General features: G+C 36.3%; 1 protein-coding gene across 2 annotated transcripts in view; it reads right to left on the bottom strand.

The window, feature by feature from the left end:
- Positions 1–13,737, bottom strand: part of POF1B (POF1B actin binding protein) — a 98,837-nt gene that overhangs the window by 42,694 nt on the left and 42,406 nt on the right. For both annotated transcript variants that reach the window (XM_002720251.5, XM_008272992.3), the window contains exon 7: positions 840–970. In XM_002720251.5, the coding sequence (XP_002720297.1) occupies positions 840–970 (131 nt within the window). The remainder of the gene's footprint in view (positions 1–839; positions 971–13,737) is intronic.

The raw sequence follows: 13,737 nt of genomic DNA, 5'->3' as shown, positions 1-13,737 counted from the left end.
GAGGCAGAAATTCTATCTAGGTCTCCCATGTAGGTGGCAGGGACCCAAGTACTTGAGTCATCACCTGATGGTTTCCAGGGTGTGTTTTAGCAGGGAGCTGAATTGGAAGCAGAGGCAGGACTTGAAGTCAAGTACTACCATAGGGGATGCTGGCATCTCAAGTGGTGGCTTAACTGTTGTTGGACTATAACTCTCCTCTTGCCATACATTTTTTGAGCTCCTTACCCAAGAGGTTACTTTTGCAATCAAAGTACATTATAAAAGAAGGTACACAGAATTGTTTACTGATCATAAAAGTACTTAAGTGAACTTAGATGTTCATAAACTATATTAACCCTTAAAATGAGACATTTGCTCAGATATGCTCATATATATTTTCCTATTACTCCATTAAAAGTTCTAGAGTTTTGCTAGGAACCTAAAATTGCTCTTAAAAAAAGCCAGTTCAGGGCTGGCACTGTGGTGTAGCAGGTAAAGCTGCTGCCTATGGCACCCGCATCCCATATGGGTGCCAGTTTGAGTACTGGCTGCTCCACTTCCAATCCAGCTCCCTGATAAAGCACCTGGGAAAGAAATGGAAGATGGCCCAAGTGCTTGGGTTCCTGCACCCACATAGGAAACCTGGGAAAAACTCTGGCTCCTGGCTTTGGATATGCACAGCTCCAGTTGTTGTGGCCATTTGGGAAATGAATCAGAGGATGGAAGATTCTCTCTCTCTCTCTGTAACTCTGCCTTTCAAATACATAAATAAATCTTAAAAAAAATAGTCAGTTTAAAAAAAGAGTAGAATATTGTAAAATACTTGATAGCCATAATAAGGTGAATAATACTTATAGTACCTTCCTCCAATTCTCTGCAAATGTTCTAACAAGCAGTGATACAGATCCGTATTCTTACGACTTAGATCAGCAAGCAACTCTCCAAAATATTTGGGGTCCAATTTCTCTGGGCCATCATCCTGAATTAACACCTGAAGCAAACATTAATCAAAATTATAATAAATATTACATTTTTTCTAAAGTCACAGATTTTTTTGTTCTTTTAAGATATTCACTTTTATTTTTTTATTTTTCAACTTTTATTTAATAAATATAAATTTTCAAAGTATAACTTTTGGATTATAGCAGCTTTTCCCCCAATAACCTCCCTCTCACCCACAACCATCCCATCTCCCACTCCCTCTCCCATCCCATTCTTCATCAAGAATCACTTTCAGTTATCTTTATATACAGAAGATCATCTTAGTATATACTAAGTAAAGATTTCAACAGTTTGCACCCACACAGATACACAAAGTATAAAGTACTGTTTGAGCAGTAGTTTTACCATTAATTCGCATAGTACAACACATTAAGGACAGAGATCCTACATGGGGAGTAAGTGCACAGAGTCACAGATATTTTGATGTGAAAGGAAGAAAAGTAAAATAATATTCTAAAGTTACATGAAACAAGTCACTAATGTTTCTTTGCATCTGAGGTATATATATTTTAATATGAGAGGAATTGAAAAGAAAATCACCATTGTAATAGCATCTTCAATTTTATTTTGTCCAACGGTTAACAAACTATTGAATATAACACTTGAATAACATATCAGAACTATTAAATGTTGGTACTTAAATAAAATAAGAAAAATAAATGAATCTGAATAGCTGAATTCCCATGGTTACCACATGACTTACTCATCTGTCTCCTGCGGGAAAAGAATAATGTGAATTATTTAGTCATACTGATTATAGAAGAATTAATTTCTTTTGGGCTTGCATATCTCAGTGAACGCCAACTTGATTTAATAGTATATTTTAAAGTTGGATTAAGTAAACCTACTCAATTCAATGTCTTTTTATGTATTTATTTTTGGACTTCCTTTGTTATTTGGACTGAACATCTAGTCAATTTGACAAGAGGACCAAGCTGAGGACCAAGTTTAGCAAATTCAGAGCTATTTGAAATTTCAGTAACAAGTTATTATGAATGTGTGTTAAATAAGGTACATCCTATTAACTTCATATTCTTTGGTACTATTTTTTTTAATATTGCTGACCGTTTTCCCTATAATCCCCAAAATACACTGTCTGGAATACAACAACTTAGGTTTTATTTCATACAACCTCTTATTTTGCATGTAGAACCAAGAACCCTAAAACTACATTTATTTCTAAGTATACAGATGATAAAAGGTCTTCGTTTTCTTTTAAGTCGATTTTTTTTAAGGTCTTCAAATTTGACCAGTGAAACTTCATACCTGTCTTCTGAATGCAGACCTTAAAAACACTTGTATGCTCTGACACACAGCAGTAAGGAAAAGTAAGCAAAGAGAAGCTTTCATTTTTACATACTCCACATAAAATACAATTTACAAAATACAAAGCAAGATTCAAAATAAAATGTAGCATCATCATGTTTTTTATTAAATAATGTATATTTATATATTTTTTAAAGTTTGGATGAATTCACCACAATTTCAGTTTCTTGTCCATGTATCCTTTGGAGTTGCTTTGCAGAGAAGGTAATGATTACCTCATAAATAAAGTAAGATTTCCCATGTGAACCATGAATAGATGGGCAAATCTATGTCAAGATTATCACACTGTACGTGTAAACGTCATAAAATTAACAAATAGTACATATTTGAGTATGCAGATGTAGATGTAGATGATACATGAATATATAAATATATATCCATAGACCTATACATCCAATAAAAAATATCTAAATGCTTACATCAACAAAGTCATATTTTCTATTTCCCAACATTATGTCTGCTACAGCTGTAGATTTCATCGTCCTGGGCATGCACCATGCTATTTTCGCCTCCAGGTCCTTACTCATGTTGTTTGCTGCCAAGAATATTGTTTCTCTTTTTTGTGTGTAGCTAAAGCTTACCCATCCTATGAAACCCATCTCAAGATTTATTACCTCCATGAAGACTATATTTATACCCATCAACAATCTAATTAAATTTAGTTCTTTGAGCACAGTTATGTCAAATTCTTTTCATATTATTTTACAGATATATGTCTTGTTCTCTCAACACACTCTCCCTACCACAAAAGAAATAATCAAGAGTAAATAATGAGTCATATTTTATCCAACAGCACCAGCACAATACTGATTGAACACTATAACGCTGCTTTATAAGTGCCTGTTAAATTGAAAGAAGTCATCTAACTGATTAGAATTTGCCTGAAATTCCAGCTGATTCTGCAAGGAATTTTCTTGCAAATTTCTCTCTCTGCTTTGTTTTTTTTTTTTTTAAGGTTTTTATTTATTTTATTTGAAAGTTGAATTACAGAGACAGAGGGAGAGACCGAGATCTTCCATCTGCTGGTTCACTCCCCAAATGGCTGCCATGACCAGGGCTGGGCCAGGCCTAAGCCAGGAGCCAGAAGCATCATCTGGGTCTCCCATGTGGGTGCAGGGGCGAAGCACTTGGGCCATCTTCCACTGCTTTCCCAGGTACGTTAGCAGGTAGCTGGATTGGAAGTGGAGCAGCCAGCACTCCAACCAGCACCCATATGAGATGCCGGCACTGCAGACAGCAGCTTAACCTGCTATGTCACAATGCTGGCTCCAGATTTCTTTCTTGAATTATCTAGTGAAGAGAAAGCCAAAAAGAGTGGAGGCAACACTATCTCAAGAATATCAGAGTGGTCCCTTGTACCTTTTTCCTAATTTGGGAGGAAAAGTTCAGTCTAACTGCAACAGCTCATTGTAGAGTTTGAGGTTGACAGTTCATTTTGACCTACATTTCTGGATCTTGGTTATCAGTGCGTCACTGATAGGCACCTTCAGAAAATGAAGGTCAAAATTAGACAAGTTTTTATTCAGAATAAATATGAATACTTAAATGTTGATTTCCAGTTCTATTCATGGTCCTTATGGACCATATATTTAGTCATCAAACTGGGAGTGGCCTACAAACATTGTTTCAAACAGGATTTCAAGAATCAAAGTGGGTAAGAGGGAAATCTATGCATCATGTTTGTGTCACTGCACTGATCTTTAGGTTATTTCTATTGTTGTAGCTGGTCCCTGTTCTTCCTCATCTTTCCATGTGTATTCCTTCCAATACTGAAAATTTCCCAAGCAGAAGAGGACATCTGTGCAACCAACTATATTCAAGTGCGAGTTTCCCTGCTAGAATTTTCAAACAACTAATCTGATATGTTTAGTATTTGCATAATTTTCTCATAGCTGATTATAATCTCCTCATAATGTTATGAAAATCATGTTTCTATCCCTTCCAGTTTGATTTGTTTGCCAGAGTAATTTCATAGTTGGAAGTGGTCTTAAAATATTTACTTCTTTTTGTTTTTTTGCACATTCTCCCGTCATGGTACTGTGATTGTGATTCTGACATTGGTAGTCCTTTTAGGTGCACAACTCTTTACTCACATGACTTTTTAGTGGCATTAATGAAACCTTTACTTATATGATTTATGGGTTATTTTTAAGCAACTAAATAATGAATCACAGAGGCTTGAACAAGGAATGATTTACATTAACATTTGCATATGTTCAAAGCTAGAAAGAGGTGTTAGAAGCTACCAAAGGGAAATGATTATACTTACTATGTGCCTGGCACTGTGCCATAAAGATTAGATGAGGCAGTGCTGTCTTATAATCACTATTCTATATTGTCTTCTAAAATGACTTCTATTATTTGTTCTTGGCTCTTTTGAAATTGCACTGCCCACAACTACATTATTTTGGAGGTTAGTTGGGCTAGAATTTGAAACAATAAGAATTTTTATTTTCCTAGTGTGAAACTAAGCAAAATACACCTGAAGTTCATGTAATAAGTTTAATTGAGCTAGAGGAAAATTATGAGGATTAAAATTTTATTAAAAGGCTCTTTTGGTTAAAAAAGATGTCAAAGTAGAAAACTGGGAAACAAAATCCCACTCTTATCTTTTATATGAGAATATTTTTTACTTAGTTTTCTATAGTCTGCAATTAAAAATAGCAGTTGAGTAATAGTAAAAACCAAAACCAAATTGAGTTAAAAGTTTGGAGAGGAAAGGACTGAGAGAAGTCAAATTCTCATTTATTGTCAAGTCTTTTACAGGATTAATACTCAAGAACAAGGTGAAAATTCATAATCACACACTGTAATGCTACCAGTTAGCAATATGTTCCACTACTAAATCTTAACTCCTTAAAGCTTTTTAATTTTATTGGAATTGTTTGTGGGCTTGTTTTAGTGCAGCTTTTAGAGTTGGTTCAAATTCAGGTCCTTTTTAACCTTGAAAAATAGGGGCCATCATAAGAAAACATGAATGGTTTGGTCCAGAATAATGTTAACCCTAATGGATGGATGTTTTCTCTGTGTAACAATATTGAGTTGAGAAGATACTGAAGTTATAGCTGAACCTGGTATCTACTCACCTGCCTCATGAATATAACCTGTCTCAAATGTCACCTTGGATAATGACTTTAGCTGTTCATATGTGAACAGGGCAAGAACACAGATTATGCTGAGGAATAGGTGTTCCCAGATATAAAAATGTGTTGTTTCTTCAAAAATTATTTGAAGTTCTTGAGCACACATCAATGAAGTACCCACAAATCAGGTCCTATTTGACTATAATAATGGAGAATAAATCCAATTCCTTATCTCTTATTGATGTAAACTGCTTCAGCATACTGAAGGCAAGGTGATAATGTTTAGGTGTATAAGCAGAGGCTAATTAGTCGAAATTTTTCTGAAAATATATAGAAAGGAAACAATTTCTAAAGAGAAAAATTTCTAAAGTGGACTTTACCACTACTTTGGATGTTATCTTGGTTCCAACTTGGGGTTTTGTTTCATATTTGTGATCTATGAGATGCCAAGGAGTAGTAGGTAGACTTTTCATGCTAACCTTTGTATTATATATAAAGCTTCATTCTCAAGGGTGAAACTTTTGATAAACTATATTTACAAAGTGTGGTTGTAGTGATTATGGAGTCAAACAGATATTAGATATGCAATAGTTGCTGATTAGGCTGATCTTTTGTTACAAATTCTTGCCTGGCCCCCTTCAGCCTTCCTAGCACACATTTATGAGAATGTTTCTCAAGCCAAGGAATAGTTTGTGTCAAGGTACAAATCGCAATCCAGCAGGACAAGGTCTTGACTTAATTAAATTTATTCTCACTTTGTAATTGGCTTAAGTGTGTGCATATTTCACTTATTTAGAAGAGTTGTTTAGCAGATTATAAAGTGCTTAAAATGCCATGTTATACAAAACTGATTATATATAAGTGCCTACCACCCTAAGAGGTCATGAACATATTAAGTAACAAGATTTGCTGTGCTAAGATCCATCTAGGTAGTAACTTTTGAAGTGTTGCATAACAGAGGAAAAATCTCATTATTAATAAAAGGATACAATATGTTGATTATACCTATATGCCCACAAAGCTCATAAGGATATGATAATACTTATAGATAGATAAGGTTACCACTTTATTAACTCTGCTTTGATTTGTGGAAGCTAATGGCTGTCAGGCATATTCAAACCATAGTTAATCTACTAGGCATTAGTCTCTGAAAGCTAAATGCATTTAGGTACAACACAGTTTGTCTAATAGGGTAAAAAAAGTTTCTTCCTATTTTGTACCACAAAGTAGCAATTATAGCAAGAGAAAAGTATAAGAAAAGTAGGTCCTGAAAATGCTCACTGCTATTTTAATCCCCAAAGATATTTTAATAAATAAATGGTAAATTGTACAGAATGTGGTACATATTATATTTTCAATAATATCACCACAATGAATTGAATGTATTATATAAAAATTTGTTCTAAAATGACCACTTCTTTATTCATAACAGTTCTTTACTTGAAATAAAGATCTGATTTAACTTTCTATGTGAATAAATCTAGACAGCAAAATGTTATCATGAAGAATGAGTGGAATTTGAAACATACTGCCCAGTAGTGGGTTAAGTAAATTACTTAAAGTCTGTGAATCTCAGTTTCCTCAACTGCAAAATGTAGGTAATGATGGACATAAAGTTGCTGGAGGTAACAAATAAAATCTTGTTAGGTAAGCAGTGAGAAAGTTTGTAACAAAGGATGAAATTGGACCTCAAATTAAGTAGGCTATACAGGAAAGCATTAGTTGGAAGAGGTGCTTTAACACATCACATCGAAATACACTTTAGTGAAATCTGAACAAGACCATTCTCTCTTTTGGGGTGTGTGGGAGAGTGTGTGCATTTACATTTTGGCATTATGATGAAAAATACAATGATTATTCCATTCTCAAAGAATCAAGAGTCATGTAGGTGCTTTGTATTGTCATTCTGTAAAGCACACACGTGATCAAACAAGATTTTTAGCAGCTTGAGTCATTCTTTCTGACTGAAAAATAAAACATTTTGCTATAACACAAAGTGAATATCAAGAATTTATAAATCTTTTTCTCTTGAACAATGGAAAATTTCTAATGAATCATACTTTCCTTTTTCCCATGGCTTCAAGGAAGCTCAGAGACAAGTTTTTAACTCAGTTTTATTAATGATTCAGAACCTCATGGCCTATATTTTAACATACTTTCTTTTCTTTCTGGTGTTATTGTTCCATTGTATTGATGCCATCCCTGGTGCTCACTTCTTTTTCTGTAATATTTCACTTTATTTATTCTTATCAGCCACTCCAAATCCATTTTGAAATGAATTGGGAGGTATAAATACCTATACCTATACCTGTACCTATACCTATAGGGTACTTCAAAAAGTTAATGAGGAAGTGCAATTAAAACATGTTTCTTTGCTGTAAAATATTTGCAATTCATGTATAGTTTTTTCATAACCACTTTCCATCAGGTTTTTGAAGATTTCCTGAAGTGTATATACACATGTATGTATATATATACATACATATATAAACATATAAATATATTGAAGGAAAGTAATTTAAACTAATGTTTTACTTTAAGATATATAAGGCCTTGTTAACAACTTTGGTACTACTTTTTATCTTTTCTTCTTTCTTATTTCTCTGTTCTTCAATTCTTTAGCATATAATTTATTCAATGTAATCTAGGCCTCTGAAAGAAATTGCTGTACATATGCACTAGCACTTTAATATATTTTATTGGCTATATTTTTTAAATCTAAGGCTAAAATATATACCCATAAACCAAACATAGCATTTATACACATATTTATTCAGAACTTACCCTGCAATTTCCTAAGGTACTGTCCTAGACACTACTAGAAACAAAAGTACATAAGACACTGTATCCTCCCTCCAAGACTTCATGGTCTTCTAGAATATTCTAATATTCAATGTTAAGAATATGGTGACTGAGCCGGCGCCGTGGCTCAATAGGCTAATCCTCCACCTTGCGGCGCCGGCACACCGGGTTCTAGTCCCGGTTGGGGCGCCGGATTCTGTCCCGGTTGCCCCTCTTCCAGGCCAGCTCTCTGCTATGGCCAGGGAGTGCAGTGGAGGATGGCCCAGGTGCTTGGGCCCTGCACCCCATGGGAGACCAGGAAAAAGCACCTGGCTCCTGGCTCCTGCCAGGATCAGCGCGGTGCGCCGGCTGCAGCGGCGGCCATTGGAGGGTGAACCAACGGCAAAGGAAGACCTTTCTCTCTGTCTCTCTCTCTCACTGTCCACTCTGCCTGTCAAAAAAAAAAAAAAAAAAAAAAAAAAGAATATGGTGACTGATAAAGACTAGAAAGAGCTGGCGCCGTGGCTCAATAGGCTAATCTTCCACCTAGCGGCGCCGGCACACCGGGTTCTAGTCCCAGTTGGGGTGCCGGATTCTTTCCCAGTTGCCCCTCTTCCAGGCCAGCTCTCTGCTGTGGCCCGGGAAGGCAGTGGAGGATGGCCCAAGTGCTTGGGCCCTGCACCCCATGGGAGACCAGGAGAAGCACCTGGCTCCTGGCTTCGGATCAGCGCGGTGCGCCGGCTGCAGCACGCTGGCGGCAGCGGCCACTGGAGGGTGAACCAATGGTAAAAGTAAGACCTTTCTCTCTGTCTCTCTCTCTCACTATCCACTCTGCCTGTCAAAAAAAAAAAAAAAAAAAAAAAAGACTAGAAAGAAGGTCATGGATCAAATACTTAGAGAATTCCAGAATTAAACCTATTTTCAGCTGTATGAAAAATGTGTATCTAGGAAGTATCATAAAACTATGACAACTGATTAGGTGTGGAATGTCAAACTAAAGGGTAAAGTAAAAATAATGATGTTAAGCTTTAAGTCTGGTGATTAGAATACTGGAGATATTATTAATAGAACTAAGAGCCATAGAGTAAAAAGCTGGTGTGATAAGTTGTTGGTGATTGTGGGAGATTCAAACAGAAATGTCAAATAAGCAAATAGGGGTGAGGAAGGAAGTTTTTGGAGTTATCCATGTATAGGTAGTGGTAGAAATCAAGCTTTTATATCATATTGCAAAGGGAAAGGAGAGAGAAAAGAGAAGGTAGTCAAGGATGGTTTTGGAGGAAAACTTCCTGATGCAAGAAGGAAGAAGATAATGAGAAGAGGATATAGAGACAATGATACAGTATAATGGGTAGAAATGATGTAAGAATAGTATAGATAAACCATGTGTGCCAAATCAGTAGAAATGGCACAAGTTGAGGACCAAGAAAATGAAGTGGAATTTGGAAAACTGGAGGTCAATAAAGCAGTTTCAGGGACACAGTGAAATTTGCATCCAGTTTGCAAAGTGTTAAGGAATATATGGGTAGTGAGGAAGTGAAAACAAGTCAGCATGCCTTCCTCCTTTGGAAATTTTGCATTTAAAGGGACAAAAAACATGGAATTATAAGTCAACAGAAAGGTGGGCTTGAGAAGAGAGTCACCTAGAAGCCAAGTTTATAGTCCTGATTCTTGAAGAGCAAAAGAATCAGAATTTTACTCAAGGTATAGAAAAAGGTGTCAGTGAAATGAAGTACTGTAGCAGTTCACATGGTGAATTCAAATTGTGGTCCCTGGACTAGTAGCATTAGGATAAGCAGGGAACCTGGAAATGCAAATTTTTGGACCTAGCAATCTCTAATTTACACGGGTAATCCAACTGATTCTGGTACAGGCTAAAATTTGAAATTCATTGCCCATTTTCAGTAGAAGACAAGGCCACCTACAGAGAGGGAAAGAGCAGCAATGGGATTTAGAATATGAGTAGACTGAGGTAGATAAAGCTTAGACATTGAAGACTGTGGCAACAAGCCAGTATAAATTAATTAAAAGAATCATCTAGCAATGCAGGGTGTCCAGACAAACAAGAGACAACCCGTGCTAGACTAAGACAACCTTGTTTGGGGTTTTTCTAAAGAAAAGTCAAGGAATATTTTGACAAGGAAGTAAAAATTTATGAGCAGAGAATGTGAATGGAAGTCTAACTAAAGTGAGAAATCAGCAAAGTGAGGGTAGTAATAGGAGAAGTTAGCAAGAATATTTAAGGGCTTCTAGCAAGAGCACTGATGAATTGATTGGTAATGGAAACCAATAGCTTAGTACTTAGGGAAAGAGAGCTTGGTGAGGGCAAGGTTAAGTAGAAATAAGAGAGTAGGAGATGATATAAGAAAGTGATGATAAGAGAAAGAGATATTCAGAATTCCAGGCTAAACTGTTTCAAGTAATAATATAAGTTCAAAGAGAGGCAAACGTTTATGTGGAGTGAAGACACAGCAATGAAGAAATTGAGGATAATGAGTGTGGGAAAGATCGCTGATATGGGTGGTGAAGTTCTTAGAGATGATTCCAGGGCAGGGTTCAGTGCAAATGAAAGAGAAGATTGTAAGCTTGTTGATGAAACTCTTGAAGGATGGGAGAGTGACCAGAAGGTCAGAAGATAGCAATAATTCAAGCCAATAGGGGCAGTGTCTATGGACTGCAGATTTTTAAGGAGAGCAGAATGTTGATTAGAGATGGTTGATTGACAAACATCAGAACTGTTTACTGTGTATAAAATCATACTAAGAAAAGAATTAGCAACATATACACAGAAAATCAAAAGAATGAAACTGAATATGGAATTATTCACACCATCAAAAGAAGAAATAGTTGTACAAGTAAAAGAAGAAAAAATAATACACAAATTGGTTGAGCAGTAAACACATTATATCAATCAAAATATAAACACTAAATATTGATTCAATAAAAAATGGAGATTTATTCATATTGGAATGGTGGAAGAGATTGAAACAGGTAGATGGAAGATTAAGAAATCTAAATATGTACCACATTATCAACAGATAACATAGAACATTGATGGAACAAGATAAAGCAGAATTAAGTTTATGCACATTAGTGATATGGAAGCACATCCAAATCCAAGACGAAACTAAGAATGGAAAATAGTTGTGGGGCTGGCACTGTGGCGTAGTGGGTAAAACTGCTGCCTACAGTGCTGGCATCCCATATGGCCACCAGTTCTAGTCCTGGCTGCTCCACTTCCAATCCAGCTCTCTATTATGGCCTGGGAAAGCACTAAAAGATAGCCCAAGTCCTTGGACCTCTGCACCCATATGGGAGACCCAGAAGAGGTTCCTGGCTCCTGGCTTCGGATTAGCCCAGCTCCAGCCATTGCAGCCATCTGGGTAGTGAACCATTAGATGGAAGACTTCTCTCTCTCTCTCTCTCTCTCTCTCTCTCTCTCTGCCTGTGCCTTTCAAATAAATAAGTAAATCTAAAAAAAAAAAAAAGAAAATGGTTGCCTCTGAGAATCAAGTCTGGGTAGTTAAGAATATTGAAACAGGGAACTGCTGTTTGTTTTATGCCTTTTAATACTATTTGATCCCATAAGTTATGATATGTATTACATCAATAAATAAAGAAAAGCTTATTTGTAAAAAGAGAAAGCAAGTAAAAATTAAAAAAAAATGAGTCTGTTGTAAAGCAAGAGTTCAAAAGGAGGGAGAGTGGCACTATGGCACAGCAAGTTAAGCCCCTACCTGCTACACCCGCATCCTATGTGGGTGCCAGTTTGAGTCCTAGCTGCTCCACTTCTGATCCAGCTCCCTGCTAATGTGCCTGGGAAAGCAGCAGAGAATGGCCCAAATACTTGGGCTCCCACTTCCATGTGGGAGACCTGGATGAAGCTCCTGGCTCCAGGCTTTGGCCTGGCCCAGCTTTGGCTGTTGTGGCCATTTGGGGAGTGACCAGCAGATTGAAGATGTTATTTGTCTGTCTGTCTCTTTCTCCTTCCTTCCCTCCCTCCTACCTTCTAACTCTTCCAGGCAAATAAATATTTTAAAAAAAGAGTTCAAAAGGGTACCAAAGGGGTGAGTGTTAGGCACAGCAGTTAAGTAACCACTTCGGACACATGCATCCCATATCAGAGAGTCTGCTTCAAGACTTGGCTACTTCATTTCCCATCAAGCTTCCTGGCCCATTCTGGCCCAAATGTGCAATTTGTGAGAAACCAGATGATAGCAGAAGTACCTGGGTCCCTGCCACCTATGTGGGAGACCAGGATTGAGTTCTGGGATCCTGGCTTTGGCCTGTCCCAGTCCTGGCTGTTGCAGGCATTTGGGGGAGTGAATTAAGCAGATAGAAATGATCTCCATCTCTCTCTTTCTCCCTGTCTCTATTCTTTCCAAGGAAAAGAAATGAATAAATTATTAAAAATTCTTGCCTAGAAAAAAGTTTACTATAAGAGGAGGCTGCTGAAAATAACAGGAGACATACAAGGTAGCGTTGGGCCCCAAACAGATATGAATTTAGTATTTAGAAGGAATAGTATTTGCATAAAAGCACTCATTTTCAATAATAGGGATAAAAAAAGCAACAATTACAGAGAAGGGTTTGAACCAAATGTTTACGAGTGAAGGGACAGAACTGCTGAATTTATTAAACTAACCAGCATCAAAATCCCATCATCAGTGAATGAAGTCTGTTAAATAAACAATGTAGCATGCTTCCTAAAGACCTGCCAAAAAGTAGCTGATGGTAAGATCTGTGCTGTTTTGATGTCTACTAAAAGTGAATTACTGAATGATTGAAGAAAGGCATCAAGTCACAAATTGAAGAATTCCTCACTGGTAATAGCACTATCCAAGAGAGAAGGAATGTTCCTTTTACAACTTTCCATGATTTCAAAAGATTCCCTGGAAGCCTTAAGCCAAGTGGAAAAGAGTTGCACACACAATATAGATCATTATTTGAGTTGTTCTTATAAAAAGCACCTGTATGACAACTTCTAAAATGAGTTAGCTGAGCTTTTTCTTGTTGCTAACATGTGAGAAATTATCTGTTCCTTGCTAATAGCAGGAAAATTATCACAGCATGTTTTTCTTAATTTCTGCAAGGAAGGACATATGACTCATCATATTTTGAATTTGAAAACAAAATGATGATGTTACTAGAGAGGACCATGGGAAATAAACATAAATCAGTATTGTAAAAAGATTTTGAAGCCAGATTTTTAGATACCCAATTTTGAAAAATATTTTAATGCCTTTTTTTGCCAAAGGAACTTTAAAGGTGATTTAGTTTTATAAAAAATACTATTTCAATGGGAACAATTTTTATATTAATGCTTTAAAACATTTCAGGTCTGAGTTGAGAGAGCAAGAAAGTCAAGAATCAAACATCCATTTTAACATCCATAAGTTTAGCATTAACCTGGATGTTTTACATATTTTAAGTCATTTAATTCTCTTGTGGCATATATAATACATTAAAATATGATTTTTACTATAGATAAAGAAACTGAACTTCAGTTCAGCCAAGTCAATCGCTGAAGGCCATGTGGCTCAGTAGAATAAAGTTTCATAAGCTAAAA

Source organism: Oryctolagus cuniculus, chromosome X, assembly GCF_964237555.1.
Source record: "Oryctolagus cuniculus chromosome X, mOryCun1.1, whole genome shotgun sequence".
NCBI lineage: Eukaryota > Metazoa > Chordata > Mammalia > Lagomorpha > Leporidae > Oryctolagus > Oryctolagus cuniculus.
The sequence above is the reverse complement of the archived record's forward strand: the minus strand, read 5'-3'. Positions and strand labels throughout refer to the sequence as shown.